Source organism: Oncorhynchus mykiss, chromosome 9 (assembly GCF_013265735.2).
Source record: "Oncorhynchus mykiss isolate Arlee chromosome 9, USDA_OmykA_1.1, whole genome shotgun sequence".
In the NCBI taxonomy this organism is placed as follows: Eukaryota; Metazoa; Chordata; class Actinopteri; order Salmoniformes; family Salmonidae; genus Oncorhynchus; species Oncorhynchus mykiss.
This window is the reverse complement of record NC_048573.1, coordinates 17,287,112-17,305,734: the sequence shown is the minus strand read 5'-3', so window position 1 is coordinate 17,305,734 and position 18,623 is coordinate 17,287,112. Positions and strand designations below refer to the sequence as shown.

The 18,623-nt window shown below is 41.7% G+C and overlaps 1 protein-coding gene across 1 annotated transcript; it reads right to left on the bottom strand.

Moving 5' to 3' along the window:
* Nucleotides 1-105: 105 nt before the first annotated feature.
* Nucleotides 106-13,265, bottom strand: LOC110532942 (mitochondrial inner membrane protein OXA1L). Its single transcript, XM_036989266.1, is given in 10 exon segments — nt 106-430; nt 885-922; nt 924-960; nt 1,185-1,347; nt 3,047-3,132; nt 3,369-3,505; nt 3,760-3,838; nt 6,353-6,398; nt 12,848-12,976; nt 13,230-13,265. Coding segments are annotated over 10 exon segments (897 nt in total). The 3' UTR covers nt 106-284.
* Between the last annotated feature and the right edge of the window lie 5,358 nt (nt 13,266-18,623).

Genomic DNA, 18,623 nt, shown 5'->3' with positions numbered 1-18,623 from the left:
AAAATGACTTGATTCTGTCAATTCCCACCATGGATATGTACAATAGAAATACTAGTTGTAACAATTATCCTTGCCGTCATGCCAATGGATATAATGAACAACACCGATTTCATGATTTCAAATAACAATCCAGGTTATCATAATGCAAACAGACATTATAAGGCAACAGAAGTTAGCTCTTTATTTAGAATATTACATTTATAAACGATAAACCCTCACGTCCTCTACCAATCCCCCACAATAAATATGTACACATGATTCATTGGGCCTGCAAACACTCAGCTTCAATCATTAGTCTCCTCCCGTGGTCTCTTCTTACCACCGGTTGCCGGGGCCGCTTGTTTTGCTTTGGCTGACTTGGTTGTTGTTGCTGTAATGGAAGGTGTTGACAGCTGTAGAGGGTTGTGGGTGAAGGTCTGCCCCAGTGGACCTGGTTGGAGAGGACAACACAAAGAGAGAGAAAGGCATGAGGTGAAAGGAAAACCATAAACCCACTACAATATTCACAGATTGAATTAATCAGTGAGGTACATGTTAAAATACAGGTCAGCGTTTTTCATCATGAATCTTGTTCTGGAGGCAGCTCTGCAGAGTGGTCACTAGCTAGCACAGCCACAAAGTTATAAAATCTGATTTGAAACCGAGCCACACTATTAATTTAGGGTTAGGGATTAAGGTTAAGACCAAAAAGATACATTTTATATAAAGTAAAAATGTTGTGGGAAATCGCTCAGTTCGGCCTCCAAGACAAGACTCATGACAATAAACCTGCTGTGAAAACATTCCATTTAGGAACTAAATGAATACAGTAACATGGAGGAAATGGCATTGATCTGAAGAAAGGGGTGGCAGTAAAAAAATACAAAAAGGCACCAGTGTCTTACCTTTAGAAGCGATGTCCAGGTGGCTCTTCATCCTCCTCTTCCTCTAACTGCTGGGCCAGTTGAGCGTTCTTCCAGCCTATAGGAGAGACAGAAAACCATGTTTTAATAGGGAGCAAGACACTCTGTCCGAGAGTGAAAAGGAACAAAAGAAAGAGGAAGAGACAGGGAGGCAAATAAGAGAAAGCAAGATAGAAAGACAGATAAACAGAATATATCCAACCAAGAAAGAGAGACTATTTTCACAGGTGACTCCATGACACCCCCCCCCCCACCCCTTTCCATCCGTGACACCACACCCACCCTTCTTGATGGTGTCGATGAAGCCTTCGTTCTGGGGCAGGGCAGAGACCGGGTGTTTGATCCTCTCTGGGATCCTCAGGTTCTGCCTGACCAGTGGGTGTTTGAGCAGGGCCACCTGGGCCAGGGAGAAGCAGTTGGACGTCAACCAGTACGTAAACACCACCTGGGAGAGACACAAACGGGAGATTACCAGACTAGCTCTGATGCTCAGACAGGGTCATACTGCTACAAGCGTGTCTGCTGTTTAAAAATATATACTTTTTAAAATGTTCACTTTGACGGTTTGAAACAGAGGGGGAGAAGAGGAGGAAGGGTGTACATGGGGATAAAACCCAGGTCTTTGGTGGGGAGGAGCAGCTACTGTGCCTTCAGAAAGTATCCACACCCCTGGACTTAGTCCACATTGTTGTGTACAGCCTGAAGTCAAATGGATTAAATATCAACAATTCTCACCCATCTACACACAATACCATAATGACAAAGTTCAAATGTTTTTAGATATTTCTGCTAATGTATTGAAAATGAAATGCAGAAATATCTCATTTCCATAAGTATTCACACTCCTGACTCGATACTTGTTAGTCACATTTTGGCAGCGATTACAGCTGTGAGTCTATCTGGGTCTCGTAAGAGCTTTCCACACCTGGATTATGCAACATTTGCACATTATTCTTCAAGCTCTGTCAAGTTGGTTGTTCATTATTGCTAGACAACCATTTTCACATCTTGCCACAGATTTTCAAGTAGATTGAAGTTAACTTTAAACTCAGCCACTCAAGAACATTCACTGTCTTCTTGGTAAGCAACTCCACAGTGTAGATTTGGCCTTGTGTTTTAGGTTATTGTCCTGCTGAAAGGTGAATTCATCTCCCAGTGTCTGTTGGACAGCAGACTGAACCAGGTTTTCCTCTAGGATTTTGCCTGTGGAAAGCTCCATTCCATTTCTTTTTTAATCCTGGAATATCTGTATTATTCTGTACAGGCTTCCATTTCACTCTGTCAGGGTTAGTTTTGTGGAGTAACTACAATGTAGATCCATCCTCAGTTCTGTCACAGCCATTAAACTCTGTTTTAAAGTCACCATTTGGCCTCATGGTGAAATCCCTGATTCGTTTCCTTTCTCTCCGGCAACTGAGTTAGGAAGGACATCTGTATCTTTGTAGTGACTGGGTGTATTGATACACCATCCAAAGTGTAACTAATAACTTCACCCTTGCTGAAAGGGGTAATCAATGTCAGATTTTTCTCACCAACAGGTGCCCTTCTTTGCGAAGCATTGGAAAACCTCCCTGGTCTTTGGGGTTCAATCTGTGTTTGAAGTTCACTGCTGGACTAAGGGACCTTACAGATCATTGTATGTGTGGGGTACAGAGATGAGGGAGTCATCAAAAAATCATGTTAAACACCCTTATTTCAAACAGACTGAGTCCATGCAACTTATTATCAAACTTAAGCACATTTTTACTCCGGATAGAACACGGGCCCTGCATGACCCAGCTGTTTTTATCTCAATGAGACTAACCTTGAGAAATAAAAGGTTGAATAACAAGGAAATAAACAAAGTATCCCCATACTGCTGGAAGCATCGTCAACAACACTACCCCGTTATTCTTTTGAGAGAAACAGGTTAACAGACTGGCTCCATAATGCCAAGCCAGACAGATACACTTGTGACACTGCAGTTTTTAATCTCAACACGACTAACCTGGAAAAATATTAAAGATTAAATCACAACGAAATGAACAGAACTATCCCAGAGCTACTGCATACTTGTTGTTTGCGGAAGACGCATGTCATAATATGATATTGCCACAGGGGGGTGCAATATCATATTAGAAATAAGAAATAAGAGAGCGACCGACCGTGGGGAAGTTGATGGTGAGGATGACGAAGCGCGTGATTCTGAACACTGTCTTCATGGCTTTCAGGTTAGGGTTATCCACACCAGCTGAGAAGACAGAGACAGAAAGGTGGCTGTTATTCAGGATCAATACTGTTAATACTACGCAAATATTATTCATACTCTTACATTCAGATATTTCAATATAACATTTATAAAACAAATGTATAGTTTCATTTAAAAAAAGCTATTCTTCCAGGCTCAACACAGCTGAATAATATTGTCCCCAGACACGTCTTCTTCCCAATAGCCTGGGGACAGGGTTATGACCTGACTAAACTTACCTCCAGAATGGCAAACCTTGTTCCGGTCACAGCGATGGGGAGGATGTAGAAGGGGTCTAAGAACCACAAGCACCCTCCTGTCTGCATACTGGGGACGGGGAGGTAGGACGTCTTTCTGAGAGCAATGAAGATGAAGACCGGAAATAGAGAGAGAGGTGGGATTAGTCTCGGGTCCTAAATACTAGGTCCCATTAATAATCTTCTTTCTCCTTGTTCACTACATCAAAAAGCATTTTATTTTTTATTTATTTTTTATTTCACCTTTATTTGAGAGGAGGTATGGGCTAAAGTCGGAGTTTCTATGATATTACTTCTATAGCAGTTATTTTCTTTCAAATCAGTGGAAAGAGAGAGTGGGAGCAAGGGAGAGAGAGTGGGAGCTGTATCTGACCTGCACCAGAGGGAGCCACGGAGAGGGTTGACGTCATGCTTCTTTTGGAACACGGTCAGGTCAGAGTGCGCCTTAGCAACTAGGAGAAACACAGAAATTTTACCTCACATGAGGAACTGAGGGAGACGTCACACACTACAGCAGGGATAATCAACTAGATATTTTCTTGAGCGGATGGTCAGTGGGCCGAAACATAATTACAAACCATTTGTAGAATGCAAATTGACAGCAAGAAGCCCAAACAGATATAATAGACTAAAAACAATCCTTTCAAACCTTGCTTACATTTGTATACAATCATCTCTCTTTATATTATGCGTGGGAATACTTCAGAACAGGTATTCATAAAAATACAAATAAATCACTTGGAGCTGATTTGTTGGGATTTTGTCTTTTCTGTAACAGATCAAGCCTAGCCCTGGACTAAAAAGCACTTTCAAAGGAGATCCTCAATTGAAAATGTTTTTTTTTTTAGTATAGGACTAGGCTTCGTCTCTATCTGGGAAACCAGCCCTAAAAGTAGAATAATGATATGAGAAGAACAGAAAAAGAAGGGAACAGTTACAATGGAAGATGAAAGGGGGATGAATACAGAGGGATGATACAGATGAGTCATGAAAAGGAAGTTAGTTGAGGAGAGAAACTTGTTTCCTCTCTGTTTGGTCTCGTTCATCTTGTTGGTGAATTTCCAAAGTGGAAAAACCAAGTCAATCGGATCTATCATTTTTATTTTACCTTTATTTAACTAGGCAAGTCAGTTAAGAACACATTCTTATTTTCAATGACGGCTTAGGAACAGTGGGTTAACTGCCTTGTTCAGGGGTAGAACGACAGATTTTTACCATGTCAGCTCGGGGATTCTATCTTGCAACCTTTCAGTTACTAGTCCAACGCTCTAACCACTAGGCTACCTGCCGCCCCATATCATATCCTATCATACCTGCCGCCCCATATTATATCATACCTGCCGCCCCATATCATATCCTATAAAACCTGCCGCCCCATACCATATCCTATAAAAACCTGCCGCCCCATATCATATCATACCTGCCGCCCCATATCATATCCTATCATATCCTATAAAAACCTGCCGCCCCATATCATATCCTATAAAACCTGCCGCCCCATATCATATCCTATAAAAACCTGCCGCTCCATATCATATCCTATCATACCTGCCGCCCCATATCATATCCTCACTTGGTCTCTCCTATCATTGCTATGCGGATGACACACAACTACTTTTCTCCTCCCCGCCCCCTTCTGACACCTAGGTGGCGACACATCTTTGCGTGCCTGGCAGACATCTCAGCTTGGATGTTGGGCTTGGACCCGTGATCCTGGACAACACCATGTTGTTCTCTGTAAACAAAGAAGTGACTCACTCCTGCAGGTTCATGATCTACAACATCGGTAGAGTACAACCTTTCTTCACACAGGAAGCCGCGCAGGTCCTAATCCAGGCACTTGTCATCTCTCATCTAGACTACTGCAACTCTGTTGGCTGGGCTCCTCGCCTGTGCCATCAAACCCCTGCTACTTATCAGGAATGCTGCATCCTGTCCGGTGTTCAACTTTCCTAAGTTTTTGCATGTCAGCCCGTTCCACCGCACACGCCACCAGCTTCCAGCTGAAGCTCGCATCCACTACCAGACCCTGGTACCTGCCTATGGAGCAGCAAAGGGAACTGACCCTGCCTACCGTCAGGTGATGCTCAAACCCTACACCCCAACCAGAGCACTCCATTCAGACACCTCTGGTCTCTTGGCTCTCCCACCCCTACAGGAGGGTAGCTCCCGCTCAGCCCAGTCAAAGGAATTCTCTGTCCTGACACCCCAATGGTGGAACCACCTTCCTCCTAACGTCAGGACAACGGAGTCCCTGCCCATCTTACACAAATGTCTGAAACCCTACCCATTTGAAGAGTAAATTAAATAAGTCACGGCACCCCCGAGGACCCACTCAAAAAAGAAAAAGGCACTTGTCCTTTCCTACTTGCACTGACTTTGTTGATAAATACTTAGAGGGAAAATGTACTTGATACAATTGTGGTGTGTTGTCTCACCTAGCTATCTAAAGATGAATACACTAATGGTAAGTAGCTCTGGATAAGAGCGTCTGCTAAATGACTCAAATGTTTCACCTACAACATTAGCTCCCCACCACGGCACCCCCATGTCCACATGCATGCATTCCAGTATGAATTCCCAGCTCTGATAGGCTCAGCTCTACTTGCACCCCCTGCAGAACATCCACTACGGTTGGTGCAGCCTCAAACACCTGCTCAGTGATTGGCTGTGTGTTTATTGAAGCGGGATCCATGACTATGGTGCTGGGGATGGATGCTTCCAGCACTGGAGATGCCGTGGGAAGGGTTTCACTTGGGACCTGGAAATATAATACCTCTTTCACAAACCAGGTGGAAGGATTTCCAAAGGGACAGGACAAACTATTTTGACCACATTTTAAGGTGTAACAACCAGGGCATGGTGAAATGTAAAATTATTTGAGAGCGTATCAGACTAATTACTATATTTCACATTGACACCAACTCACCTGTGAGCCGTTGTGCCTGACGGCCACACCAACTCACCTGTGAGCCGTTGTGCCTGATGGCTATGGCACTGACCAATAAGAACCTCCCATTGTGACGGCGACCAAGAACAGCTCTAGTCGATGGACTCCTACATTCTACTGCTGTGTGAAGATGGGACCTCTGTAGAAGGGACACACAACAAGTTCAAATCAGAGGATGCACTACAACTTTCTGATCAACTTTACTCTGTGGCAAATTGTAGGATAGGATGACTTAGACAATGCAGCAGTAAATGCATGCAAAAGTCTGTTTCTAGCCAAGTTAGCTGTATTGTGGTTTGGTTTCAAATGGTCAGACCACCATAATTGTATCACAAATCTCAAGAAATATTGACTGGGGCAGATGGAGGTGCAAAGTCATTGCTTACTTGTCATGATCATGTTTAGGCCAAGGTTTTCTATCATAGATCTAAAACTACATGCCACACACAGGATATAATATTGTAGCTACGTATGTATGCATTACATTGTTGTTATCAAGGCTGTATCATTCAAGGCTGTATCTAGTTAACGTTAGTTAGCTAGTTACTGGCTGATATGGGATTAGAAAACCAGTCAGTATCTGGTGTGACCACCATTTGAAGAGATACAAACAGGCACAGACATGCATATCAGGATCCATAATGAATACAAATGCCTCATACAGCACGACAGCTCCTTCGCATAGAGTTGATCAGGCTGTTTGTGGCCTGTGTAATGTTGTCCCACTCGTCAATGGCTGTGCTAAGTCGCTGGATATTGGCGGGAATTGGAACACGCGGTCGTACACGTCTATCCAAAACATGCTCAATGGGTGACATGTCTGGTGAGTATGCAGGCAATGGAAGAACTAGGACATTTACAGCTTCCAGGAATTGTGCACAGGTCCTTGCGACATGGGGCTCCGCATTATCATGCTGAAACATGAGGTGATGGCGGTGGATGAGATGCAGGACAACAGGCTTAACATGCTGACCAGACCGCGCGCAAGTTGATTTTGTCCACCCACACGAGATCAGGACACGCAGGTTGAAATGTCAAAACAAAACTGAACCAATTATATTAAATTTGGGGACAGGTCAAAAAGCATGAAACATTTATGGCAATTTAGCTAGTTAGCTTGCTGTTGCTAGCTCATTTGTCCTGTGATATAAACATTGGGTTGTTATTTTATCTGAAATGCACAAGGTCCTCTACTTCAACAATTAATCAACAGATAACACGGTAAACTGAATTAGTTTCTAGTCATCTCTCCTCCAGGCTTACTATTTTTGACTTTATATGACGAGCAGTGTGGTCAGCATGTAAAGATCTCGTCACGGTACCTGAGCATTCAAATTGCCATCGATAAAATGCAATGGTGTTCATTGTCTGTAACGTATGACTGACAATACCATAACCCCACCATGTGGCACTCTGTTCACAACGTTGATATCAGCAAACCGCTCGCCCACAACTCCGTACACGTGGTCTGCGGTTGTGAGGCAGGATGGACTTACTGCCAAATTCTCTAAAATGATGTTGGAGGCAGCTTATGGTAGAGCAAATAACATTAAATTATCTGTCAACAGCTCTGGTGAACATTCCTGCAGTCAGCATGTCAATTGCACTCCCTCAAAACCTGAAACACTTGTGGCATTGTGTTGTGTGACAAAACTGCATATTTTAGAGTGGCCTTTTATTGTCCCCAGCACAAGTTGCACCTGTGTAATGATCAGGCTGTTTATTAATCATTCTTGATATGCCACCATGTCAGTTGGATGGATTATCTTGGCAAAATGAGAAATGCTCACCAAGAGGGATGTAAACAGTTTCACAAAATGTGAGACAAATAAGCACTTTATGCATATATGGAAAATGTATGGGTTCTTTAATTCAGCTTATGAAACATGGGACCAACAGTTTACATGTCGCGTTTACATTTTTGTTCAGTGTAACTAACATGTCATACATAACTGTCTGAACATGACCACTTGTGTATGTAGACAGTTGGACCGGACTGCTACCAACATTGTTATAGCTATGCAAACATACGTAGCTGCAATCTTATATCCTGTGTTTGGCATTTAAATATTCGATAGAAAGGTGTAGGCTAATTCACTTACCTGCTAACGTTAGCTCAACATTGACTCAAAGTCACAGAGCCATGCACGAAGTCGGGCGTGCTGTTTAGAATCGCTGTTAACGCTTGCTGTCAGACTAACACATGAATTCAACAGCACAAAGACATGAACAACTCAAACCGGGTTCCATCTCTCTGTAAATGTATGGTTCCCCGGACTTGGTCTTTCAGCGTGTCTTAAAAACCATATCGTTAGAGAAACCGGAGTGACTCCACTCCTGATCGCAGCCATGTTAGAATGGTTAGTGAAACAACTGCTAGTACGGAAAGTATAAATGGACAATACCATGTTATCCAAAAATGAATGATCAAATAGTTTAAAAATGTATGTAAGCTAGCTAAATAATTTGTATATTTTACTCACACAAAATATATGTAGGCCGATATGAATCTTACTATTAAATAATTCAAATGTATTGAAACGTTCAAAGAGAAAGACAGTAGGTATATTTGTTCAAGAGGCATCATTTAGTTAGTCTTCTCTCATCTGTATTTTTTTTGTCAATTCTGTTTTTAATCTGTAACTTTCCTGTGTTGTAGTATGAAGATATTATGATGGAAGTCCTTTATTATTACGAACTACACTAAACAGAAATATAAACGCAACATGCAACAATTTCAAAGATTTTACCACAGAACAATGAGACAGATATTTCACCAGATGTATAAATGTGAAGCATCCACTTGGCGCTTCCATTCACTACAAAATATGGTAGCGAGAGGAAGCCCAGTGGCCGGTAGTGGGAGAAGATGGAAAGAGATTAATTTTGGCCGATATTCTGCACATTTTCTCATCGATAAAACATTTGATCTCAGTAAAATGTTCTGTTTCCAAAACTATAATTGGTTACGAACAGAGTGCACTAAGGTTTGTAGACTTTACCCTTCACCAAAGTTTCAGAAAATTGCGTTGTTTAGGACTGCAAAGGCGAATTTACTTATTGCGCACTTCACAAAGTGGGCGTTCCCTAATGGATATATGCAAATATACTGCAATGAAACAGCAGGGAGCAGGTCTCGATCCAGAGCATCCCAAGTATCTCTGTGCATTCTAATTGCCATCGATAAAATGCAATTGTGTTCATTGCCCGTAGCTTATGCCTTCCCATACCGTAAAAGGCACTGCAGGAAGCTGACGAACCGGTCCAGCGTAGATGGACCGACAAGGTAGTGCAGGATCTTGGAGAGACAGGAGTAGTAGCGCTCACCAGTAGCCCTCCGCTTACTGATGAGCTCTGGCTTTTACTGGACATGAAGTGACAAAATGACCAGCAGAACCGCAATAGAGACAGAGGCGGTTGGTGATTCTCCGTTCCCTCTCCTTAGTCGAGATGCGGATACCTCCCAGCTGCATAGGCTCAGCTCCCGAGCCGGCAGAGGAAGATGGTAGTGATGCGGAGAGGGGGGCAACGGAGAACGCAAGCTCCTTTCCACGAGCTCGGTGACGAAGATCAACCCGTCGCTCAATGCGAATAGCGAGTTCAATCAAGGAATCCACGCTGGAAGGAACCTCCCGGGAGAGAATCTCATCCTTTACCTCTGCGCGGAGACCCTCCAGAAGACGAGCGAGCAAAGCCGGCTCGTTCCAGCCACTGGAGGCAGCAAGAGTGCGAAACTCAATAGAGTAGTCTGTTATGGATCGATTGCCTTGACATAGGGAAGACAGGGCCCTGGAAGCCTCCTCCCCAAAAACAGATCGATCAAAAACCCGTATCATCTCCTCCTTAAAGTCCTGATACTGGTTAGTACACTCAACCCTTGCCTCCCAGATTGCCGTGCCCCACTCACGAGCCCGTCCAGTAAGGAGAGATATGACGTAGGCGACACGAGCAGTGCTCCTGGCGTAAGTGTTGGGCTGGAGAGAAAACACAATATCACACTGGGTGAGGAACGAGCGGCATTCAGTGGGCTCCCCAGAGTAACACGGCGGGTTATTGATTCTGGGCTCCGGAGATTCGAAAGCCCTGGAAGTGGCCGGTGGATCGAGGCGGAGATGGTGAACCTGTTCTGTGAGGTTGGAGACTTGGGTGGCCAGGGTCTCAACGGCATGTCGAGCAGCAGACAATTCCTGCTCGTGTCTGCCTAGCATCGCTCCCTGGATCTCGACGGCTGAGTGGAGAGGATCCGAAGTCGCTGGGTCCATTCTTGGTCGGATTCTTCTGTCAGGTGCGTGAATGAGGACCCAAAAGCGAATTAACAAACAGAGTTTCTTTAATGATGAACACACGTGGGCTCAGATGGACAGGTAGATTCCGACAGGACAGGACAAGGTTGCAGCAAACACGATGATAGTCTGGTTCAGGCATGAGACACACAAACAAGAATCCGACAAAGACAGGAGCAGAAACAGAGAGAGATATAGGGACCTAATCAGAGGGAAAAAGGGAACAGGTGGGAAAAGGGGTGAATGAGGTAGTCAGAGAAGACAAGGAACAGCTGGGGGAAAGAGGGACAGAAACGGTAACCTAGTACGACCAGCAGAGGGAGACAGGGTGAAAGGAAAGGACAGAAACAAGACACAACATGACAATACACGACAGGAATGAGAGCTATGTATCTCTTAGTTTCTGTGCCAGATGGGTGTAAAAGTATTCCTACACTCTTAAAAAAAGGGTTCCTCGCCTGTCCCCATAGGATAACTCTTTATGGTTCCAGGTAGAACCCTCTGGGGAAAGAATTCTACATTGAACCCAATAGGGTTCTACCTGGAACTAAAGGGGTTCTACCTGGAACCAAAAATGGTTCTTCAAAGGGTTCTCCTATTGGGACAATCAAATAACCCTTTTAGGTTCTAGATAGCACCTTTTTTCCATGAGTGTTGGAGCTACTCCCTCAGAGCAGGTTATGTAATATGAGCTGGAAGTCATCAGGCAATCAGGTGTGAGCATCAGGCACACAACGCATACTTTTTTAATGCAGAGAACATTCTTGCAGCCGGTCTTGTCGTGCTCCACCCGTTGGCCACAGGTAGGGCAGGCACGAATGGCGGGACAGTCGGTGCAGAGTGATGGTCTTGCAGTTCCAGGTCCTGGTTGATGCAGCCATCGTTGTCAGAGCTGAGGGTGGGACCTTTCCACTGCTTTGCATGGAGATGAATTAATATATAGAGATGAATATTTGGTATGGCTACTGATATAGACTAAGCCTACATAGCTAAAACTATGTAAAAACACTGAAAGACCACTAAAACTAAGCTGAATGTAATGTATCCAAGCTTACTTATTTTATTGCAGACTCTCTCTGTCTGCTCTCATGTCCTTTAGCAGTGTTTGGAGATACACTTTTTTTCTCACTTCACATCATTCTTTCCCATCTCTATTCTCTTTGTAACAGACTGAAACTAGTTGGCTAATGTAGCTGTTAGTGGCCATTGTTGATTTCACTTTCCATGAGATCTAACGTTCAATTGGCAATTAGTTTTGAGTGACTTAGTGTCCCCAATGGGACGTAACAGACTCAGTCATATGTTCAATTCCTCTTCTATAATTGACAATGTTTCTTCTATACTCTTGAATTCCTCTTCTACATTATTGAATTCCTATTCTATACTCTCCAATTCCTCTTCTATGCTTTTCAATTTCTCTCCTATTGTCATCGCTGCCTCTTCCAATGTTGTCTACCCATGTCTACAATTCCTCATATACTCTCTTCCATTCCATTTGGATTATTTTCTTCAATTCCTCCTCTATTCTCTTCCATTCCTCTTCCATACACTTCAATTCCTCTTCTTTTTTGTTAAATTCACCTTCTATTGGTTCATCTGGAGCACATGCTTAGGAATACAGGGGGAAATGGATTCATACATTTGACTGTAAATTGGTCAAAAAGAGTAATAGATGAAGGAAGCATATTTCAGTTTAGCCAAGGATAATTAACATTCAGGGCCACAAATCTACATTGATCAAACTGGAGCTGTTGATGCCAGGATAACTGAAGACATCAATACCAGGATCCTTTAAGATAAGTGATGTTACTGTAAGGGCTGACTGTATGACAGTTATTTTAAAAAACATAGTTAACTTACATTTAATGTACATAAGCAGATATGCTCTCTGGGATCTAGTTGAAATTAACAAAATAATATTATAATTGTAATTTTACAAAGAAGAGGGCATGGGAGTTTGGCATGCCGTTCTCTGGAAATGTGGTAGGTTTGCAAAGGAAACACACCCAAACACAACCTGAAGACATGGAAAAACACTGACATGTTACCTTTCATTATTCCTGAGACTGATTGATTGTGGGTTGGGCTGAAAGAGAGGTGCAGTATATATGACAAATAGTAAACAAATACGGTATATATATATATATATGGCCTCAGATGGGTATGGAACCACTGTATATTGAGGAAGTGGGGTATATGGGTGGTGTTTTATTACATTCTGATCTTACCTGTCTGACTTTAGTATCATCAAAGACATACCAGTTGTGATCATCATGGGACATGATTGTAGCCGTGTAATGACCATCTATTAGACTGCCCACACGGTCCACAACCGCATAGAGTTCATAGTCACAGTTCTGTTCAGAGACATTGGATAAATCAAAAGGACCAATAAGGAGAGTAATAACAGAACCTTCTGGTTTCCTTTTATACTGCTGCTGTTCTCTTAGCCTAATATACAAATGTGTCGCCTATTTGAGAATGTGTGTTATGAAGGCACGTGTCAAATAAAGAAAGTATCTCTAAATACCTTTTGTCTGTAACGTGTGAGGAATGTCCACACAGCAGTCCTTTTTGACATGTGACTTACTGTGGTCGTCAAACTCCAACCTCTTGAGTAGCGGAGTTCTCTGGGTGATGTACCATTTTACACACCCGCAGATTAATTACACACTCAACTGATTAATATAACCACTAGAGGGAGACAGTGTTATACAGTACTACTACCTTACATAGTGAAAAGCATGTTATCTTTTGGTACAATTATTAAGGATATTGATTGAGTATTCCAAATATCACAACTCTCAATGTTTGCATGTGTTTTCTCATCGCATTGGTCACAGTACATCCCACTGATGTTAGAACACTTGAAAAACTCCTCAAACCCTTCCCTCTGAAACACAACACACGCAGTTTACAATCATTCCCTGCTCCATCAAAACCGTTAGAAATGACTAAAATACTTGTAAGTGTATTTACCCTACCACACTGTAGTTTCCTTCCAGTGAAAGGGGCAGTGTCCAAAATGGACCAGTTTCATCACTGGTCATATGACCTTTAAAACACGTGGTAGTTCGTCCTAAATGTCCTTTGAAGATCTAAAGCCAAACATATGTAATATATAACATATAGCCTTGTCATGTCAAACATGTTCAGTTGCAGGTTTTTGTCCAAAATCATCTCAGTATAATAAACGATAAAAAGTACCTGAGACACATAAGGATTGACCATGCTTAAAATCTCAAAATCTTCAGCAGCATCACGTTGCTCGAACACTGGGTGGAAAAAGATATGGCGAGTCAAAACACTCTCGCGGTAGGTCATATTACAAAGGATATACTTTTTAATAAATTAATATAATTATTTCAATGCTAGGAGAGCACCTGTATATTTATCAACGTTACATAAAATACAATTCTCAGCAGGATATCTACAGTGACCTCACCATTTCCAATACCCAGTAAGGATGCCATGTATTTTGTGTGAGGTTCACTTGTCTTTAAAGTCATGAATAGGTTTTTCAGGTGAAAATCAGCAGTCTTCTGATCTGGACCACAGTGGCTGTGAGGAGAGATGTGATATCCATAGCTTCTCTATTTATATTATTATTCTCTTTAAAGATATTGATTTTTAGATTGTAATCATTGTGTTAAGAGGGCCCAAATCCAGTGCAGAAAATGTCAATATTCAAACCTTTCCACAGCCTCTCTGAAGTCCTTAGTCATGAAGAGGACCTGCAGCACACTGTTCAAATGACACATTGCCTCTTGATTATATAAGCCATTGTAGACTAAAATAAAGAATGTCAGCATGTAGGCCTTTAATGGCTTGAACTTAATTGCTTACCAAATATGAGGTCAAGTTTAATTTAAAACCTCTTTACAATGTTGTCATCACATCCTTTCTTCTTTGGACGATTCTCCTTGGAATTCATTTGTCAATTTTCCATGTCTGAATATTCTTTATAAAACGCACCAAAAAAATGTATGTTATGGAGAAAACATTGACAATCTGTAAGATGGACATTATACCACTTCTTTTGGAAGATGCCACACTTTAATGACATTAACTGTCTTAGTCATACCTTATTGTAAACAAATAGGTTAACCATAAAACATTATTATTACAACACTAACAATTACAAAAATTAATTAGAACAACAATAACAACAAAAAACATTCATAATAAAAATAAAGTCATGTAGCTCACATTAGTATTATTATGAGCATATTATTATTATTATTGGTGTTGTTATTATTAGGCTATTATTATTATTTTTAACCCTAACCCTCCCCCTAACCCTCATTCATAACATAGCCTACTGTAAGGGTACTCAGGGTTAACTAGCTCCCCTATTTTATAATCACATTAAGTCCACAAGATGTCACCAAATTATTTCCCCAACACATTCCCTGGCTGCCACTGTCATTACTCAACAAAAAAATGCCCTCTGTGTCATCACAACTTTTGGAGATATTTCAACCAAAAGATTTTATGGTAAATTGATCAAATTTTCAAAATGTCACTTTCGATTTAGATTCACTTTACCTCAATTGCAATCTAAATGGAAAACCCCAATGTGCCTATTCCATACAAACTTTTTAAAAAGTGAATATTAAGAGATGTTATTAATAATTTATATTTATCGCCTCTCTCACAAACACGATTCTTTAACGAAGCACAACATTTGTGTCACATAAAAGGTTTAAGAAATTGAGAGTATAGAGCATGTAGCGAATGTATTGCTGAAAAAAATGTCTGACAAAAAGATAGCTGAGATTAAGTCAAGTCTTGATAAAAATGCATGAAAAATAAAATGACAGAAGAGGAGAGAGAGTAAAGAAAATTCAAATCAGCCTTCTAGTCACACACAGTAAATTCCCCATTGTTATTTTGAGAATTACATATAAACAACATTCTCTTTTCATCCTTTGGTTTCGAGATCAGAACTAGATTGTAAAATCTACCTTTGGCAGTAGGTCTATATCAAAAATATACATTGGTTATCATCAGACATCCAGTAGGCTAGGTAGTAGGCTAGGTAGTGGAAGCAGCAGGTGGTTTCATTCTGCCCATTCTTCAGCCCCTCCATCCCCAAGCTTTCCACTAGATGTTGGAACATTGCAGCGGGGACCTGCTTCCATTCAACCACAAGAGCATTAGTGAGGTCGGGCACTGATGTTGGGCGATTAGGTCTGGCTCGCAGTCGGCATTTCAATTCATCCCAAAGGTGTTCGATGGGGTTGAGGTCAGGGTTCTGTGCAGGCCAGTCAAGTTCTTCTCAACAAGCCATTTCTGTATGGACCTCACTTTGTACACGGGGGCATTGGCATGCTGAAATAGGAAAGGGCCTTCCCCAAACTGTTGCCACAAAGTTGGAAGCAAAGAATCCTGTAGAATGTCATTGTATGCTGTAGCGATAAGATTTCCCTTCACTGAAAATAAGGGGCCTAGCCCAAACTATGATAAACAGCCCCAGATCATTATTCCTCATCCACCAAACTTTACAGTAGGCACTTTGCAATGGGGCAGGTAGCGTTCTCCTGGCATCTGCCAAACCCAGATTTGTCCATCGAGATTGCCAGATGGTGAAGCGTGATTCACTATTCCAGGGAATGCGTTTCGACTGCTCCAGAGTCCAATGGCGGCGAGCCTAACACCACTCCTGCAGACTCTTGGCATTGTGCGTGGTGATCTTAGGCTTGTGTGATATTGCTTCCAGAGGCAGTTTAGAACTCGGTAGTGAGTGTTGCAACCGAGGACAGACAATTTTTACACGTTACATGCTTCGACCGCCTGGTGGTCCCGTTCCGTGGGCATGTATGGCCTTATAGATTATCATAGAAAATGATGCGTTACACACAGACTTATACACAAAGCCCACAGACCACAATACCTTGCTATGTTCAGATAGTACGCATCCCCTTCCCCTCAAGATCGGTCTACCATATATCCAGGTATGCAGGGTTAAACGGATCTGTGGCCACCAGACAGACTTTGACAGCAATGCTAAAAAAAATACAGATCATTTCAAAATAAGAGGCTACAAGGACAAAACTCTTGATGCTGCAATGCAATCTCAAAACCCAAGAGAGGAATTACTAAAAACTCAACCAAAGAAGAAAAACAACGCAACCATCTTTTGCACCAAGTGCACCAAGTGTTCGGAGAAAATGAAAGCAATCCTGAAAAAGCACTGGCATATTCTGCAAACAGACAAAAACATCGCACACCTCTTCAAGGAACCCCCACTGGTGGTCTATAAGCGTGGTCGCAATTTTGGAGACAGCTTGGTGAGATCTGACATGCCCCCTGAGCCCACTCAGACACTCTTGACACCCATTCTAAATGAGAACTACAAATGTGGCTCATGCACACAGTGCAATAGCACTATAAAAACATCCTTCTTCAGACACTCACATAGAGGTCAAAACATCCCTTTTACAGGTATCATCTCATGCAAGACCAAGGGAGTAATCTATCTCATCACCTGTTTATGTGGAAAAGCCTATGTAGGACAAACAAAAACACAATGAAAACAACACATAGCTGAACACCGGAGCTCAATCAGGTGTAAGAACATTGACTATCCAGTCACTTTGTTGAAGCTAACCATCAAATCTCCTCCCTCCTCTCCCTAAAAAGGAGAGGAGGTAACATCGAGATCCTACTACTACAAAGGGAGGTTTACTGGATATCCCATCTAAAAACATTGGCCCCTAGTGGTCTGAATATTACTTTGATCTCAGGCCCTTCTTATGAACAATTATCTCTTTTATGAAGTCTTATAAATTGATATATTCTTTCAACAGCTTATTAGCGTACACCTAATATGTTCCCTCTGTTGATGATGCTTATTATGCATTAAGGTTGAACCAAAATACTACATGTAACAAATATAAATGAATTAGGAAGCAATTAAATACGTGTAATAAACAATAATGTATGTTGATGCTAACATTATGTTCAATATTCAATTATGTTTGCATATGATAACAATAGCCTAACATATTTAATATGCCATAAACTATTGTTTTTTAACAGTTTCACTCAATTAATTCTAATTAACTTCATCATTATGAGACACTCCTCACTATTGTCATTGGTTTCTCTAATTGCACTGTCTTTCTACCTAACCTGGTTCAAGTATTCATGACATTACCCTGAAGAAGGCACATTGATGCCGAAACGTTGGTGATTTACCAAATAAATTCCTGGAAGTTTATATATGGAGTGTACGACTCTCTTTAATTTTTATAGTTTATTCGGCGTTAGTCAGAACCTCCACACAAAATAATTTTTCTGGGTGTGTTTTTTTAAAATATATTCCACTCCTTGTACTCTGTGTCATATGCCAAAGAGCACGACAGGAGTGTCAAGGATGGAAATGATAGCTAACCATACTGGTAACCATGGTACCACAGTCAGCTGTGCCTGTAAGTGTGTAAAAGTACATGAGGGTGCGCCTGTGTGCTGACATGAGGAAGGAATTCCAGTGCCTGGGTACAGGAAAGCAGAAGAGGTTGGACTTCTTGTAAATGCTAGAAAGCGAAAGTCCAACGTACTGATGTTGACAAACAAGGCCAAGGGACTTTCCAGTGAAAGCAAGCCTGCTTCCCTTAGTCATATCTCATAGTCTGTCCTGTGTGTATGAGGCAGTAACAGAGAGACAACGAGACAAAAACAAGGACCAACGCAATGGAGGACGAGAAGAGCTATGACCCTGGTGACAGGACACTCAAGTTTTTCAACAGACAGGATGACATTAGTAAGGCTTCTTTATGCCTCTCTTATGATTAAAAGGCAATGCTTTGAAAAATATATGAACTGTATAGTCAACTGTGGCCAGAGTGTAGATTGTATCTCGAAAGTACCTCATGTAAAGGCATTAGGAACATATCTATCATGTTGATTATTTTCTAATTAAAATGTAATGAAATGTAATTAATCATCTGAAATGGAATGTTGAAAGGAACATAATCACATACTGTATATGGTTGGTCT